The sequence below is a fragment of the Podarcis bocagei genome, assembly GCF_964188305.1.
Source record: "Podarcis bocagei genome assembly, chromosome: 2".
NCBI lineage: Eukaryota > Metazoa > Chordata > Lepidosauria > Squamata > Lacertidae > Podarcis > Podarcis bocagei.
This window is the reverse complement of record NC_138126.1, coordinates 24660691-24677346: the sequence shown is the minus strand read 5'-3', so window position 1 is coordinate 24677346 and position 16656 is coordinate 24660691. Positions and strand designations below refer to the sequence as shown.

Genomic DNA, 16656 nt, shown 5'->3' with positions numbered 1-16656 from the left:
TAGTCAGAGTGGACCTACTGACATTAACAGACCTAACCTAGTCGTGCTCATTAATTTCAGTGGGTCTACCATGAGTAAAACTGAGCTGAATAACACCTGCAATCTGATGACGCAAAGTAAGATTTACCCGGACTAGTATATTACTATAATGCAAGTCATTTAAATGCGATGTAGGATGTCAGGTATATGCAAATTTAACGTTTAATTAAAAACACGACGCGCTTGGAAGCTTGCATACATTTTTAATCATTTATACAGCACTATCATTGTACATGGAACCCTTACGGCGCTGATTTAAGAAGAAAAAAAGGAGGCAGGTCCCTGCCCCCATGAAGCAGCAATCTAAATTTTGACAGTATTAGTTAGAAAGGGGGAGAGGAGAGGAATGTGAGCAAATGCCGTTAAATATACTTAGAGGAGTCTTTTAGTCCTCATCCACATGGCTAGTAATGATAGGACACGGCCAAAGGCTTCAACGAGAAAAACCTAGCAAATGTCGAGAGAAAATATGGTCGTTTCACATGGGTATTCACACTGATGTATAAACCAGACCAATGGATTGCAGTGCCACCCACCTGCATTGCAGAGAGCTGTGGCCACAGGGTGGTGCCTGCACTGCCACACAAAGCCCTGCTCACCATAGCACAAGTCTCCCTTAGTTGTCACGAAGGGGAGACCAAGGGGCCAAATCTGCTCCCCAAATCTGGAGCCAAGAGGGGCAATGGGAGGAACCGGTGGCGGCAGTAGGAATGCCACATTTTTTTACTTACCATACAGGTGTTTAAAAAAAGGCACAGGAGCTACCCTAGAAGGGGGGGGCGAGGCAAAACTAGCAAGCTGAACGCCTCCTGTAGAAACAAGTGCGGAAGCACACGCAACCACCCGACGAACGCACATATATGGGAACGAGTTCTCTTGCAAGAGGCGGGATTGGCCTTCGGGCCTTGAGAACAGGGATCAGGCTGCGCACTGCTTTAACCCAGCTCCTAAGTGGAACCCGGAGCACAGATGGGAATACCAGGCAGCTCTCAACGCGACTCTTTGCCGCTCTCTTTTTGCCCGCCTGCTTCCACTTTTCTAAACCCTCTGTGCTTGCCGCCATGGAGAAGCGAGGAGATGGGAGGCAGCTGGCTCTCTCTGCCACTGTTCCAACCCTCCAGGCTTGCCAGCGCTAAATACGCCAGGCAATTTGTTTCTTTACTTTGCCGGTACATAAACTTAGCAAATTGCACACCTACCAGCAAGACCCTGTATTACGAGTCACTCCAAACCATCGGGGGGTTTATGACTCGGCTGTAAACATCACGTTGTCTTTATTCCAAGAGGCTCTTAACCTAGTTGCAAGCTTTTTTGTCTTTTCCTACCCCCAGCCCCCCCCATCCGCCTGCAACATGGGCTTCTGCCAGCAATTTGTCTCATTGTGTGGCGAAATACTTGACCTAAATGGCAGGGTGAGAGAGGCAGGCTAACAAAATGCTTTTATTGGGTGACACACACAAAAAAAGACCCCCCACTCAACCGTCCTTACCCAGAAACGCTCCTCGTGACCTGTTAAAACGGGGCCAGGCTATTAAACCTGCTGGTTCGTGCTGAAGTCTACTTTTAAGCAAGTAAGATGAGCCTGCAGGATCAGGCCAATGGCCTGTCTAGTTCAGCATCCTGTTCTCACAGTGGCCAACTGGATGGCCATGGGAAACCCTCAAGCGAGACCCCAGCACACGAGCCCTTTCCCTCTCCGGTGGAATCCAGCAGCTGAGATTCAGAGGCCTCCAAGTGTACACAAGCCTTGCCACCATGGCTGGTAGCACCGGCTAGGCTTATCCTTCATGACTTTGCCCAATCCTCTTCTAAAGCCATCCAAGTTGGTGGCCGCTGGAGCGAGTGCCACAGCTTAACTACACAATGTGTGAAGTGCCGTTCTTCCATCTGTCCTGAATCTTCCAAGAATCTTCCGAATCTTCCTGAATCTTCTCCATCTCCTCATCCTCCTTTGACCTCCTTGTCATAAAGGTCCAACCGTATCCCTACATGGTCTCCTGCTACTAACGTAATTAAATAACTTCTTTGTTGTTAGTCTTAATGTTTTTAGCAATGCGCACCTCAAATTTCTTCACGCATCCCTTAGTGTGTGCATGCCCCAAAGCTTTTGCTTCCTTCTTGTTCTTTTCATTTGGATGAGGCTTCCGTATTTTGAAAAGGGCCTCCTTAATAACTTCCTCAACTCTGCTCTTTAAGCATGCTGGCATCCTCTTGGCCCTCATGACATCGTTCCTGGTCTGCCACAAACATTCCTGCTGAGCTTCCAATATTGCATTTTTTAACAACTCCTAAGCATTTTGGAGTGACTCAATCCTCTGGGCTTCATTTTCCTTTTTTATCAATCTCCTCACTCGGGGAAAGTTTCCTCTTTTGAAGTCAAATATTGGGCCACACCACAATACTGTGCCGTGTTTTAAAGGAGGGGAGTTTGACGGCAAATCTTATCTGGACTGCAATATCCTGGGCCTCTGGGTGAATGGCCTATTTGCAACACTCATAAGCTTTGTCTTTTCTTTTCCAAATTTACTATAACAAAACCATCGTAATTCCCATGGACATAGAGCTATGCAACCAACCAGCAGAGAGTTTTTTTTATATTAATTGAAGCTACAGCTAGAAAAGGCCTTCAACTAGAGTTCCACCTGAAAACAAAATTAGGGGGTGGGGGTGATATTACATCTTTTGTTCCAACTTTTGACATAGAATTGGCACCCATTTCCACAGCTGTCAATGTGTACTGAAAACTGAACTGGACAAGCGGCATTACAGGTGTTACAGGTGGCATCTAGAGTTACCTATGTATTTTTTTAAAAAAAACAAAACGCTTAAAAAATTAAAGCAGACAGCTTTTCTCATCACGTCATCTGCATGCTGGGGAAAACGACACCTAGGGAATATCTGTTTCAACCGGCAGAGAGCCCTGTCGGTAAACAGCTGGTAACTTTGGTCAAGCAAACCACACACCAGGTTTACCTTCTTTCATCTAGACAAGCTAACAGTTTTGGCCTTCAACTGGCAGGGCCACTGACATGGGTGTAGCCGGGGGGGCAACTCCCCCCCCCCAAATCAATAAAAACACATAGCTAACTGAGGTCCTGCCCCCCCAACAAAAGGCCTGCCCCCCAAAAAAATCCTGGCTACGCCCACAGCCACTGACCCCAATTTTATGACCCAAGACTTGAGTGAATACAACCCTATATAAAAGCTAAGCCGAGCTATGCAATCCCAGGCTCCCCTACTGACTGTACCCCCAAGTTTCTGCTATCAGAAAAATTCAAAATGGCCGCCACTCATTCCTTTCACAGCAGAAGACGCCGGTGAGAAAGGACGCAAAGTCCAAAAATGGATTGCAGGTTGCAGTTTGGTATGGGGGAGTGTCCTGGAAATATCAATGTCTAGCAGGTAGAAAAACCGCTACAACAAGAGACCCACGTTCACACCAAGCCTCCGTCACAGACCTGGTGTGTGGGCCTCTTGTTCTGAATGTGTGAGAATCTGGAACAAACACTAAAACATGCCTTAGGGAGATGTTCTGGGAACGACACCAAGGCGAGCGGACATCTGTTTTGCCACTTGGGAAAATGCCCCACCACGCGACAAGTACCTGCGCAGCAGAGCTCTCAAGTCCCGTCCCGTCCCCCCGCTTCCCTTCTCATGAATCCCTTCTCAAGAGGCATGTTTTTCATTTATTCGTTGAATACTGTTGTTCTACCGAAACAGGAACACTCACGTTGGGTTTTTAATTGGACAGAAGGGGAAGGAAAGAATCGCACACCGCCGAACACCAGCAAAGCTGCATTCTCTTCTACATTGGTCCTTAGCTCTAGGCTAGGTAGCAAACATTGGGCCTTCCGGGTTTTTGCTGAACGGCCAACTCCCAACACACCCCAGATTATTGGTCATGCTGGCTGAGGCCATTGAGAGTTGGGATTCTGACAACATCTGGAGGGCACCATGTTGACTACCCCTGCTTTGGCTGCCTCTCTCTGCTGCTTTAAACCAAGGGTGGGCAGACAAACGTCACAGCCTAATTTCATGTGGGTGGGTGGCCGGGAAAGGAGCAAAATGAGGGGGGGGTGGAGATAAGAAGGCAGGGGGGGAAAGGACGGTATCCCACCCACTTTGGACTCGGATCCTACCCACTGCTAGCATGCAGCCCTAATGGTTACCCCCCCACCCAGGAATACAGCCCCCCAGCAGGAGAAAAAAGTTCTCCATGTTTGATTTAACCCTCCTGTGTCAGCTATGGCCTATTCCTGGATGTGTCCAGCACAGCCATTCCTTATTCCACCCCCCCATCTGTTGGCTGGAGACGTGATATTACGTTGCAAACTCTATTTTCAAAATCCTTTTCCACCCCCTGAAGTCATCTGAAAAGGGTAACAGGAAGGATGCCGCAAAGATAGGAAAACAGTCCACAAGCAGGAATACAAAGACAAGGGATTTCAACTACTTTTGGCTAAAACAGAGATAACGACAGCTTCCTAAGAGCAGTTCAGCGACAGAATAAGCGGTCCGGAGGGGTTGCGGCATCTTCATTCCTTCAGTAATAATAAGAATGCCCCAAATGAGACTGACAAGTGGCGGCGATGCGTTAAGTACAAGGTCAGCCTTCCCGTCGCCAGGTGACCCCGGCATTCCTTTCATGGTTTCCCTCCACACGGAAGCTCGGGCCACACCTGTACATCATCTCACCTGGTTTGAGGGCGGTATGGGAAATGCAGACCTATATCCATGACAGAGCCACTGGAGAGAGAACCCTAACAATCCAACTGGGAGAGAGAGAGCTTTAAAGCCTCCGCCTGACTGGAAAGAAAAAGAAAAGGGGGGGAGAAAAGGAGCGCTCCTCTTATCGTAAAGGAGAGCCACCCCTCTGTTCGGCATGCTGCCCTGACGGGCCTCGAGAGCTGCTGTCGGCAGGAGCTTCCTCTTCCCACGAGAAAAGCGTGTGCGCACACACAGGGGCGGCGGCCCCGCGGACTCCACGTGGGGCGGACAGAGCCACGCTCTGAAGCACTTCTCAGTTCAGCAGTTTCAGCTGCCCAGTCACCTGGTTCACCATCTCTTCCTCCCCCATGATGGCGAGGACTGTGTGGGAGCCCGTCGGAACCTGGAACATAGAGAGGACACCCCACAGCTGGGGCAAGCAAAGCACTGAGGAGAGAGCTGCCAGAGCGCTGGGGCCGCACCTCGATCTACCGCGCTCTCACCCCTGCTGTATACTTTCGAGTGCTCCCAATGTGCACTCACTGAAGCAGTCAAGTACAGCGTTTCCTGTTTGCCCAGAGTGGACACACAGGGGAATGTTGCTCCAGCCAGGAGGACTTCCTGTCACACCTGGTCTGGAGCATCCTCCCCGTGTGTGACCAGGTAGATGGGCGTGACCCTGGCAGACCCTATAAAGGGGCCAGTCACGCAGCCATCTTTCTCTTACTCTCTCTTTTTTTAAAAAAAACAAACTTATTGCTCAATTTCCACATAACAAATTATCAAACCATATGATCACCTACATAATTAATAATCCCCCTTTTTTATTCCCCTGCCACCAAAGACTTCCCTCAGCTCCTCTCCCTGATTTCGCTGCACATATTTTCTCTGCATGTTATAAAATTGTGTCTGTCCATATATATCTGTCCATCATGTTATCAACAATAAAGTTGTGCACGTTTATTCAAAACCTGCCAAGGAGTCCACTTCATTTTGTTGTGTTTTTAAATAATTTGTATAAAGTTCCCATTCCCCCGTGAAGTCACAGCTGTCCTTGTCTCACAATTTGTATGTCAATTTGGCCAGTTCTGCATAGTTCGTCAATTTCTCTTACCACTAGTCTTTTGTCGGGGTTTCTTCATTCTCATCTTCCTCTTACTCTCTTGATCCCTTCTCTCCATTATGCCTTTTGCTCTCTGCTAGCTCTCAGCCAGCAGCAAATGGACTCATCCCTCACTGAGAACGAACCCACACATTTCTCTGTAACTGTAACCAGGGCTGGATTTAGGTTTGATGAAGCCCGAAGCTACTGAAGGTAATGGGGCCCTTTATATGTCCAGCTGTCCTTTGTCAACAACAAATTGTCGCTGGTTTTTGTGTTGAATATATGCTATAAGGTAATGTATGGACCTAATAGGTATCTAAAGCCATTTGCTGTATGTAGGTTTTATTTTATTTGCTTTTATCTTATATTTTGGAAATGTACATCCAGGTTTCTTTCTCTTTAAATTTTTTTGGGGGCCCCCAAGAGAGTGGGGCCCTAAGCTATAGCTTGTTTAGCTTATACGTAAATCCAGCACTGATTTACTACAAGCTAAAGCCTGCTTTCAGGACCGTACTGTGAACTGAATGTAAGTAAACTTCACCATTACTTTTAAAAGAAGACTGTTGTGTCATTATTGTTTTTAAGAGGGAGCTAAAGGGGATTTACCAGGAACAATCTGATCTGGACAAGCCAGACTGGATTGCTTAACTCAAATGGGTCTAACGAATCTATCAACTAGCTTCCTGTAATGTACAAGGGAATGTGCTCTGCTACTAGCTCATTAGCGTTGAGTGAGGAAGGATATTATTTAATCAATATATCCTCTCCTGCTATCCTCAACATTCCCACACTCAAGATATCGGGAGATTATTTTGCTGGGCTACTAGTTTAAACCAGATCTTTGTAAATAAATGACATTCTTGCTGTATGTGCTGTTGAACGTAGGTTTTTTTGGGGGGGTAGGAGGGGAGGTCAGCAAGATAGCCTCATCTAAATTGGATTTTTTTAATTTAAAAAAAGGGGATGTGAATTTTGAATGTCAGGCTGAATTTTTCAGGTTTGTAGCTTGCCCCTTGGTAGCAAAGGATCTCCCAAAGTGGCAATTTTACAGCTAGCCGCAGAACACAGCTTTTGTTATCACCTGGAAGGAACCTTTCAAAAATAAAAGTTGCGTAAGTTTGCAACTCTGCTCAATATTGTAGGGGGGGGAACCTTAATAGACACCAGTTTCAACTACAGGCTTAGAAACAGCATTCCAGTGCTTAAAAGGAAGAAGCTTCGTTTATTTTATCTCTAAGTCCTCCCACAACCAGGGTTTTCCAGCATTCGGTAGAAATTTTCATCATTTCAAAACCTATTGCCTTTAGTGATCCTGCCCTAGAAAAAGAGAGAGCCTAACTAGAAAACAAAAAACATCCTTTTGCTTCCCTTCAAGTTCTGAAACCAGAATTAGGTATTTGCAAACATACCCAATCTGCCGAACAAAGAAGTCAACCCCCCCCCCATGTGCAGAAATTAAAGTCCTCTTTTCTTACATACCTACCAGCTAGCATCCCTGCAGAACACAAGAACCAGGTACATTCGCTTTGTTCAAGGCAACATACCTAGGAAGCGCGAAGCGACTTTCAGAGTCTTTGGCCAATTACCTGGGTCCTCCCTGCGTCTTGCACTAGGTATGTGGGCAGTTCCAGACTCAGGGCCAAGGCGTGCAGCTCCAGCAACTGGTCAGTGTTGGAACCCTGCAGTACGACTTTCTTTGCGCTGAGAGAAAGGCAAAGCAACCTTGAGTGTAACACCAGCTCCCACTCCACCCCGGCGCAAAATCTTGCACCTCCAGCCCAAGAGTCTGCCCTAAGGCACCTACAGAGATCAGCAGCCCAGGAGTTAGGACCCACAAGCCTATTTCAGAGACAACAAACAGCATTGTGTGCTGGGGATCAGGAACATGCTCACCTGCGTACCTGGAAAGCTCTCAGACGTCCGTGCAGGACTGGCACAAAGATCAGGTCTATTTTGTTTAGAGGACTTAAAACCTTTCTTCAACTGATGTGGAGGGATCCACAGCCATGCACCCAGGACTGCCTGTGTGACCGCCTCGCACACACACACACCAATAAAAAAATCAGCACATGTGACGCTAAAACATGCTCTGCAGGGGTACCAAGCTAGATGTGCTGGACTGATGGATTCATAAGGTGCTCAGCAAGCCGGTTAAAATATCAAAAAGCCCCTTGACCATGTCATCTGCTGGATCCAAGAGGAAGTACTATGATCAAGGCTTCTGGCCTGAATCAACAGACTATAAACAACCGCCTTTAAGCTCCTCCATCTTGCCAATGCCAACATGCTAAGTTGGGAACTGACTTTGAACCCAAGCCAGCGTCTTTGATGCACCTTCTTCAGTTCATCTGGGAGAGACTTGGGAGGGGTTTGCTCTGGCTCAACTTCAACACAGGCACACGGTGCCCCTTCTGCAAGGTCTTAGGACATGGGTAGGCGAACTAAGGCCCGGGGGCCGGATCCGGCCCAATCGCCTTCTAAATCTGGCCCGTGAACGGTCCGGGAATCAGTGTGTTTTTACATGAGTAGAATGTGCCCTTTTATTTAAAATGCATCTCTGGGTTATTTGTGGGGCATAGGAATTCGTTCATATATTTTTCTCCAAAATATAGTCTGGCCCCCAACAAGGTCTGAGGGACAGTGGACTGGCCCCCTGCTGAAAAAGTCTGCTGACCCCTGTCTTAGGAGGCTGGTGTCCTCCGCAGGCCTGATTCCCCTTTCGCTTCCTTACCCTTGTTCATCCCATTGGTTGATGATGTCCCTGTGAGACGACTTCTCCTGCAACAACTGGAACAGGCCAACTGCAGCATGCCCCACTTGAGCGGCGATCTGCAACAATAAGCACCAAGAATCAAGAAACGGAAAAAGAAGACAAGGTCCCTACCAGAGAGGAACGGCAAACCAAGCCAAAATGGCAAAACCGACTGGGAAACTCAGAAACCAAGAGGACAAAAACTTCATAAAAGAATGGAAGAAAATTATAAGTTATTTAGGAGACCACTGTAAGCAGATGGAAACATTGGCAGGATTTTGATTTCAATTGCAGTTTAACAAATACCATGGACAATATGGACTGATATAGAAGTCAGGAGTATGGAATAATATGAAGTTGTAAATGTTCAAAATGGGAGCCCATGGAGGGGGAGGGGAGTCGTGAGATTCGGAGTAACCTCTGCACATGGATTTGGATTTTTATACCTTTGTATTTGTAAAATCAAATAAAAATGAATTCAAAATTGGAGGGGGGAGAGAGAAACAAGAAACCCACTTCCCTCGCACGGTTTGCGCCAAAGCATCGCTACAAAGACAGAAGAAGACAGCCTGCTGCTGCTGAGATACCTTGCCATCACCTGCAAGGCGCAGGCTGGCAACAAGTTAGGAATCATAACCCAAATCATCTTCTAGACAGGGCTCAACAATAGCAGGTTGACTTATTTCAGTAGCAGCTGCGTCAGTATTGTTACTGGGCCTCCATCCACAAATTTATTGGAAAACCAGGAGCCCCTCATTACTCAAGGGCTCTTGCTCGCTTTCACTTTTCAGCCTTGGATAAATGCCCTCGATGGTGTAAGCCAAGGATGGAGAACCTGAGAACCATCTAGTCCAGCCTCCTGCAAGGCACTCATCCTGCCCACATGTAAGCAAATCAGCAAGCAAAGCCAAAAGCCACTTAAAAAGGCCGAAACACAACCCATGAGTAGCTTTACCTTTCCAGTCCCCATGGAGAGCTCCATGTTCACCACAAAGACCATCTTATAGTAACCGCTGCCCTGTGCATCCTCTTCTTCCTGGAAAGAGATGGTGATGATCAAGTCCCTTTCGTCATAGCGTAGTCACCCGCCTCTCTTGTTTACGGCTCGGGATCACAGATAGTTGCGTTATACTGACTTAGGCCACCGGTCCAGCCATCTGCATATTGTCCACACTTGGCCAGCAATGGTCCTCCAGAGTTTCAGCCAAAGGTCTCGCCTAGGCTTGTCTCTGGAACCTGGGACCTTGTACATGCAAAGCCGCTGCCCTACAGCCCGTCGCCATTTACCACAAGCCTGGTCTGACACCCAGGTCCTGTCCACAGCTGTTTAGTATCTGTGGAATTAGGTCCGTTCTACTTCACCATGGAAAGAGGTGCTAAGGAAGCCTTTATGAGGGTCTAGTGTATTGCAATCACTTCACCAGAATAACAGGGTGAGACAGTTGCAGGACCACAAATCTCAGCTATGTTATTTACACATGATAGCCCTTCGGCCGGCCCGCTGCAACCTTCTTCCTGCAGCAGAGCTGAATGAACTATATGATTATTCTGAATGTGTAGACTAGGACTCCGAAGGGCCAAGGACAAAGGTTATGTTTTATGTTGTGAACTGTCCTGTGATCTTCGGATAAAGGGAGATATATTACTAATTTTTTTTACTACTATTACTAATACAGTGGTACCTTGGGTTAAGTACTTAATCCATTCCGGAGGTCCGTACTTAACCTGAAACTGTTCTTAACCTGAAGCACCACTTTAGCTAATGGGGCCTCCCGCTGCTGCCGCGCACGATTTCTTTTCTCATCCTGAAGCAAAGTTCTTAACCCGAGGTACTATTGCTGGCAGTGGAATTTGCTGCCAAGGAGTGTGGTGGAGTCTCCTACTTTGGAGGTCTTTAAGCAGAGGCTTGACAACCATATGTCAGGAGTGCTCTGATGGTGTTTCCTGCTTGGCAGGGGGTTGGACTCGATGGCCCTTGTGGTCTCTTCCAACTCTATGATTCTATGCTCCCCCCAGGATGGCCTGAGTTACTGATTTGGGCTGTACAGAGGAAGGCAATCCTCAAGCAGTCCTGGGCCTAAGTTATTCAGGGCGTTGTACATAGAAGGATAGAAATGTAGAGTTAGAAGGGAAACCCAGGGTCATCTAGTCCAACCCCCTGCAATGCAGAAATCTCAACTAGATCACACATGACAGACCCACACATCCAACCTCTGCTTAAAAACTTCATGGAAGTGTGGGAAAAGGAGATGCTGAAGGCATTACTTTTACTTAGAGGTGGCACAACACACAAAGTCCGCACCGACTAGAAACCTGGCAGGCAGCTGGAAGTTGGAGCCATGACAGATTGGGTGGTCTCAGTCCTTTGCACGAGTCTGGTACAAAAACCTTGAACTTGGTCCAGTAGAAAATGGGAAGTCAAAATGCAGGTCTTAGCTACGATGTCATGTGTTGCTGGTAGTCTCTTTCCTGTCTGGCCATAGCATTCTGCACTAACCAAAGCTTCCAGACCCAAGGGCTTTGCACTAATCAAATCTTGAAGTTACCAACACGTAGATTATGCATATTGTAAATCACAAGTGGACTTGCTTTTTACATAAAGCAGGTCTTCCTGCATGTGCCAGTACCCCCCAAAGATCAGTAGACTTTCTGTAAACACTCTCCCCTTCTAGTGATTTAATGCAAATCCAGCATTACGGCCTTCAGTGTGGTGTGGTGTAGTGGTTAAGAGCGGTAGCCTCGTAATCTGGGAAACCGGGTTCGTGTCTCCGTTCCTCCACATGCAGCTGCTGGGTGACCTTGGGCTAGTCACACTTCTCTGAAGTCTCTCAGCCCCACTCACCTCACAGAGTGTTTGTTGTGGGGGAGGAAGGGAAAGGAGAATGTTAGCCGCTTTGAGACTCCTGAAGGGGAGTGAAAGGCGGGGTATCAAATCCAAACTCTTCTTCTTCTTCATATCACAAAAATCTAGGCACTAAATACTCTCGTTGCTAGTCATCCATAACCATTCAGTATGAACCAGTTAAACGGCACTGTACCAAGTTGCATCCTAACAACCAGACAGGTGTGGTGGATGGGATCTTTCATTAAGTAGGTTAACAGAGCAAAATGGAGAATGAGGGGAAGAGCTTCAGTTATAAGTATTTAACATGCTTATACGTAGGTGTTTCAGACACAGTTACTCACAGAGACAGGCTAAAGAATATTGGCTGCGAAACAGGCAGCAGCGATTAGTTTCTATTGTCACAGGTCACCAACGTGGAACCCACAGACATACATATACACGCAAGAGGCCTTCCCTGACACCCACAGGTTCCTATTATTTCCACTAAAATTAGGACTGGGGAGGTTAATCCTCATCTGCGCTTTCCAGGAAAACCACACGCGGGCAGATTGGCGAGTGGGTGCGGGGAGGAAGCAAAAACCCTTCTTTCAAGGGATGGGGAGTAAGAATGCGTGCACGCGGTTGCTGGGTACGTGTGCACCGTCGCAGCACGGGGTCAAAAAAAATATCAGAGCTGCTCAGTCGCCTCTTGAATATCACCTCGGGGCGCCACACCCTCCGACGCGAGAGTCCCCGGTACCCAATTCCAGAGCGTGCCGGGCCGCAAGAAAGAGGCGCTCTTCACATGCTCAGAAACCGCGTCAGCAAAAAGAAAGGTTTGCGGGTCAAGGATTGAAAAAAGCGTAGGGCAGGGTCGATGAAACAAAGAGAGGAGTGCGTTGGGTTAGGCCGGAAAATGATCCCCGGCGGGATCAGGAGGCAGGAAAACGAGTTCGGGCGGGGGAGATCGGGACGGGATTACCTGGGAATCGAGGCCGCTGCTGAAGTAGAGCTGTGCCGCCGCCTCGGCCGAGCGGCCCCCGGTGAGCGCTAGAGCCTGCGGGAAGGGAAAGGGAGACGGCCGTGAGGATCGGCTGCAGGGGGTGGATCCCGGCCCACACCCGGCGCCGCCAGCGCCACAAGGAGCAAGCGGCCCCCATCCCCACCCGCAAGAGAAAGAGATCCACCGGCCGACCCACCCGCCGCGCCGCCACCTCGGGGATGCCGAGCTCCAGCAGCGGCGCGACGAGAGACTCGTCCACGCCCGAGTCCGAGTCCAGCGCTTGCGACTCCATTCTTTTACAGCTGCTGCTGCCGGCGCTCTGCCCTCCGATTGGCCTCCCCTGCCGCCTCCCGGCCAATGGGAGCCGCCCACCGTCGCCGCCGCCGCCTCTCGGCCAATCGCCGCGCCGGCTCCCCGAGGCTGCGGCCAGTGGCCGGCGCCCGCCGAGCGGCGCTTTCCCCCCTCGTGACCGCCGCGGCCCGTCCAGGTTCGTGAACTTGCGCGCGCCTTTGGTCGCTTCTTCCGCACGTGACGCGGCCGCGTTCCAGCCTCCCTGCGAGGTGGGCAGGCGCGGGAGGAGGCGGGCTTTCCTTTGCAGGAGCAGCCGCAAAAGATGGCCTTGCATATGTTTTTTATATGTTAGGTACTATATTATTTCATTTAGAATTATTTTATAAATAATCATAAAATATTTATATTATTTTATTTATAATCACACATACCGTAAATAAGAATAAAAATCTGCGCCCCACCACCAAGTATGATTTCAATGCGCGGAATGGGTGTTTGAATGTACAAGGTCACGCAAAAAACAAACAAACAAACCGCCAATGCGGGGGGGGGGGGAGCCCAAAACGTCGCCTATGAATATTGGCAGTGCACGGTGAAGAGAGCAATTTTGTGGAGCGGAGGGTCCCCTTGGCCTTGCACACATTCAAGCCGCAATCCTATACACGCTTAGGGGCCAGATTCAACACAGTGGGACTTACTTCTGGACACTGACAACTGGGAAACACTAGCCTGCGAGCACTCCAGTTGGAGAACAGCCTTTACCAAAGGTGCCATGGGCTTTGAAGATGCTCGAACTCGGGACGCAAGGGAGAAACGTGCTAGGAGGAAGGCACGCTTGGCAAATCCACAGCATGATCAACTCCCGCCCGGAAACCAATGTCCCCACTGTGGAAGGACATGTGGATCCAGAACTGGCCTCCACAGCCACTTACGGACTCACTGTTAAGACCGTGTTTATGGAAGACAAGCTACGAGTGATCGCCAAAGAGAGAAGACTTACCGGTACTTCTGGGTGGGCAAATATAGGATTGTCTGAAAACCCTGAATTAAATTGTGACAGAGTGCACTTCGAATTAAATTGTGACAGACTGTGCTTTTTGCATTACTGTTTAAGCCCCACTCTTTACATTACTTGCTTCTTTTACACCCATGTGTATAAAAGACGCCTGGATGGTTAAGTCCAGTCAAAGGCAACTGAGGTGTGGCACTCATCTCGCTTTTCAGGCCAAGGGAGCCAGTGTTTGTCCACAGACAGCTTTCCGGGTTGTGTGGCCAGCAGGACTAAACCGCTTCTGGCACAACAGGACACCGTGACGGAAACCAGAGCGCACGGAAACACTGTTTACCTTCTTGCCACAGCGGTACCTATTTATCTATTGCACTGGTATGCTTTCGAACTGCTAGGTTGGCAGGAGCAGGGACAGAGCAACAGGAGCTCACCCCCTCGTGCGGATTTGAACCACCGACCTTCTGATCAGCAAATCCAAGAGGCTCAGTGGTTTAGACCACAGCGCCACCCGCGTCCCCCATGTGTATATGTCCCTGTGACAACTGTCTAGGGCTCTGCTCAGCATTATGAGGCAATAGTGCAGAGCTTTCCAAACTGCGTCCAGACACGTTAGTGTGTCGGTTGCAGTGTAGGTGTGTTGCATTAACGCTCCCTGTGCTCCTCCTGGGGTTGAAAGAGGTTCATTTAACCTCGTTTGCTAGCTGAATTCCTGTGTCATGAAATGATGCATGTCTAAAAAGCGTGCCACCAACATGAAAAGTTTGGAAAGCTCTGCAATCGTTGCTGCTGCCTATTGAAAATGAGAGGGCAGAAGGCAGGGAGGTCAACAGCAGGGGGAGCCAGAGCCAACAACAGGCAGAACCAATCAATCCTCATTTTGTCCCCTATTCCCCTCCCTACAGGGCAACACTGAGACCACAGAGGAGGAAGTCTAGGAAACCACCTCCTAGACTAGTTGTAAGAAAGAAGGCAGGGAGGAGTTGGGCTGGTAAGGGCAGACTTGAGGTCAGTGGGGCAATGTCCATTCGCCCTAATAGGCCAACCTTCCATGGCTGGGGGGCTCCCAGAGATAGCCAGCTTACTACATTTTGAAGTAAGTGAAACCATAAACATTGTCATCTGAAGAGCCCACCACCACTACCATAAGGCCAACAAGTCCACAGTCTAGATAGAACAGCCTTTCTCAATGTTGGGTCCCCAGATATTGTTGGACTACAACCCCCGTCATCCCTGGCCACCTTTGGTCCTGCTAGCTAGGGATCAAGAGAGTTATAGTCCAATGCCTGGAGACCCAAGGTTGAGAAAGGCTGGTCTAGAATTTCCACTGTGTTGCCACTAGCATTCAAGGGGTGATTGGGGGTGGACAAGGAAGAAGGCAATGCCATTGAAGGACACCGTGATGGAGGTTGTGGGGAGGGGAGAGAGAAGTGCTTATGCTTGGAGCTATGGAGAATTGTTGAGGTGGGAAGGGAGGGGGCTGTGGTAGCTCAATGGCAGAGCATCTGCCTTTCATGTAGAAGATCTCAGGTTGAATCCCTGGCTTTTCAAGGAAGATACTAAGAAATACTCATGTCTCAGATCCTGGAGAGAGTCTAGTAGCGTAGACCAGTGTTCTTCAACCTCATGTCTCCAGATGTTGTAGGACTACAACTCCCATCACTCCCAAACGAGCCAGGAATGATGGGAGTTGGAGTCCAACCACATATGGAGACATGAGGCTGAAGAACACTGGTGTCAACAGTCCTGAGCTGGATGACAAGATGGGTTTGACTCAGTAGAAGGCAGCTTCCTAGGCTCCTTTCCACATGCTGCAGCAGCAGCAGCAGCAGCAACAAGGAGGACTCTTGACCATGAGGACACCATGAGGAGTTTTGTGCATGTAACCGTTCGGTTTAAGAATTTTGGCCAATTTTACAAAAAATGAAAGTATGGAACCAGAGTTACATATATTTACACCAATGCATCCTTTGCTACAATTCCATTAAATTTTATTTTGTTTAAACCAGTCATGATCTTTTCTGTATGTTTGCATTCTGTTCTTTGCTTGTTTCCTGCATGAATACACACAGTTCCGTCTTCTTCAGATTAGCAGGCCATTCATTGTGGTTGCGGTATTTTTTAAAAATTGCATTTTAATGAAAAATCAAGTTATACATGGGCCCCTACGAACACAGGCAAACAATAATTTTGCTGATGAGGTGTGTCAACATCAAAGGTGGCGTAGGAGGACCTTAAGACATCTCTGTGAGATCAAGCGGTACAGATCCCTCAAAATTCAAAAACCAACAAAGGTGTCTAGTGGAGGGGGTGGGGTGTGCACATGCTCACAAAATTCTTACAAGTGGGTGAGGGGGAAACAGCCTTGAATTTTGTAACACGGGGAAATGGATGGGCTGAAACATTCATCTAGATAAATAGATGGAACATCATGAAAAGGTTACTACTGCTTGTTCTTATTAGGCACTCCATTTCACATTAAGAGGGTGGAATTGGCACACCAACCAACTCAGGATGAGGTATGAAGTGTGCAAGACTCTCAAGATTTCTGCTTAAAATCCTGCAAAACCATCAGGCGCAGAAAGGACTGGGTGAACCCAGATGATGTTTCTAAAGCAGAGAAACCTCCGTTTCCAAAGCACTCCAGTGGCAACTGTGCCTCCTACTTTACAGAGGACAATCCTCTATTTGAAGGAGTCTTCTATATGAAGGTCTAGTCCAGGTCTGGCTCAGTGATAAAGAACAGTAAGAAAAGGGAGCAAAGGCCTTGACGTTTCTCCACCAGCTAGATAACAGACTGAGCAGTTACACAGGTAACCTCGCCACAGTCTTTTCCTCTGCCGGGGAGGTGTATTGCAGTTCTATTTAAATGATAGTAATTACCGTATTTTTCGCTCTATAAGATGCACCAGACCACAAGACGCACCTA

The 16656-nt window shown here is 48.3% G+C and overlaps 1 protein-coding gene across 2 annotated transcripts; it reads right to left on the bottom strand.

The window, feature by feature from the left end:
* Positions 1-222: 222 nt before the first annotated feature.
* On the bottom strand, positions 223-12794 carry LOC308581158 (putative peptidyl-tRNA hydrolase 2). 2 transcript variants are annotated; one of them, XM_081183670.1, is made up of 6 exons: positions 12627-12794; positions 12410-12484; positions 9559-9639; positions 8583-8680; positions 7438-7552; positions 223-5176 (listed from the first exon to the last, which is right to left on the bottom strand). In XM_081183670.1, the coding sequence occupies exons 1-6, from the start codon at positions 12720-12722 to the stop codon at positions 5060-5062; spliced, it is 582 nt and encodes a 193-aa protein (XP_081039796.1). In that variant the 5' UTR covers positions 12723-12794; the 3' UTR covers positions 223-5059. The 2 variants fall into 2 exon arrangements, with proteins under 2 accessions (XP_081039796.1, XP_081039797.1); XM_081183671.1 differs by having other exon boundaries at positions 223-5149; positions 12627-12786.
* Between the last annotated feature and the right edge of the window lie 3862 nt (positions 12795-16656).

What these genes read in the sequence shown, in the direction of transcription:
- LOC308581158 (XM_081183670.1), bottom strand. Translation starts at nt 12,722, where the DNA reads ATGGAGTCGCAAGCGCTGGACTCGGACTCGGGCGTGGACGAGTCTCTC. An exon ending in TCTCCATGGGGACTGGAAAG is followed by an intron (nt 8,681 to 9,558) that starts GTAAAGCTACTC and finishes TTATTGTTGCAG; the next exon opens with ATCGCCGCTCAAGTGGGGCA. An exon ending in AACCAATGGGATGAACAAGG is followed by an intron (nt 7,553 to 8,582) that starts GTAAGGAAGCGA and finishes CCTTTCTCTCAG; the next exon opens with CGCAAAGAAAGTCGTACTGC.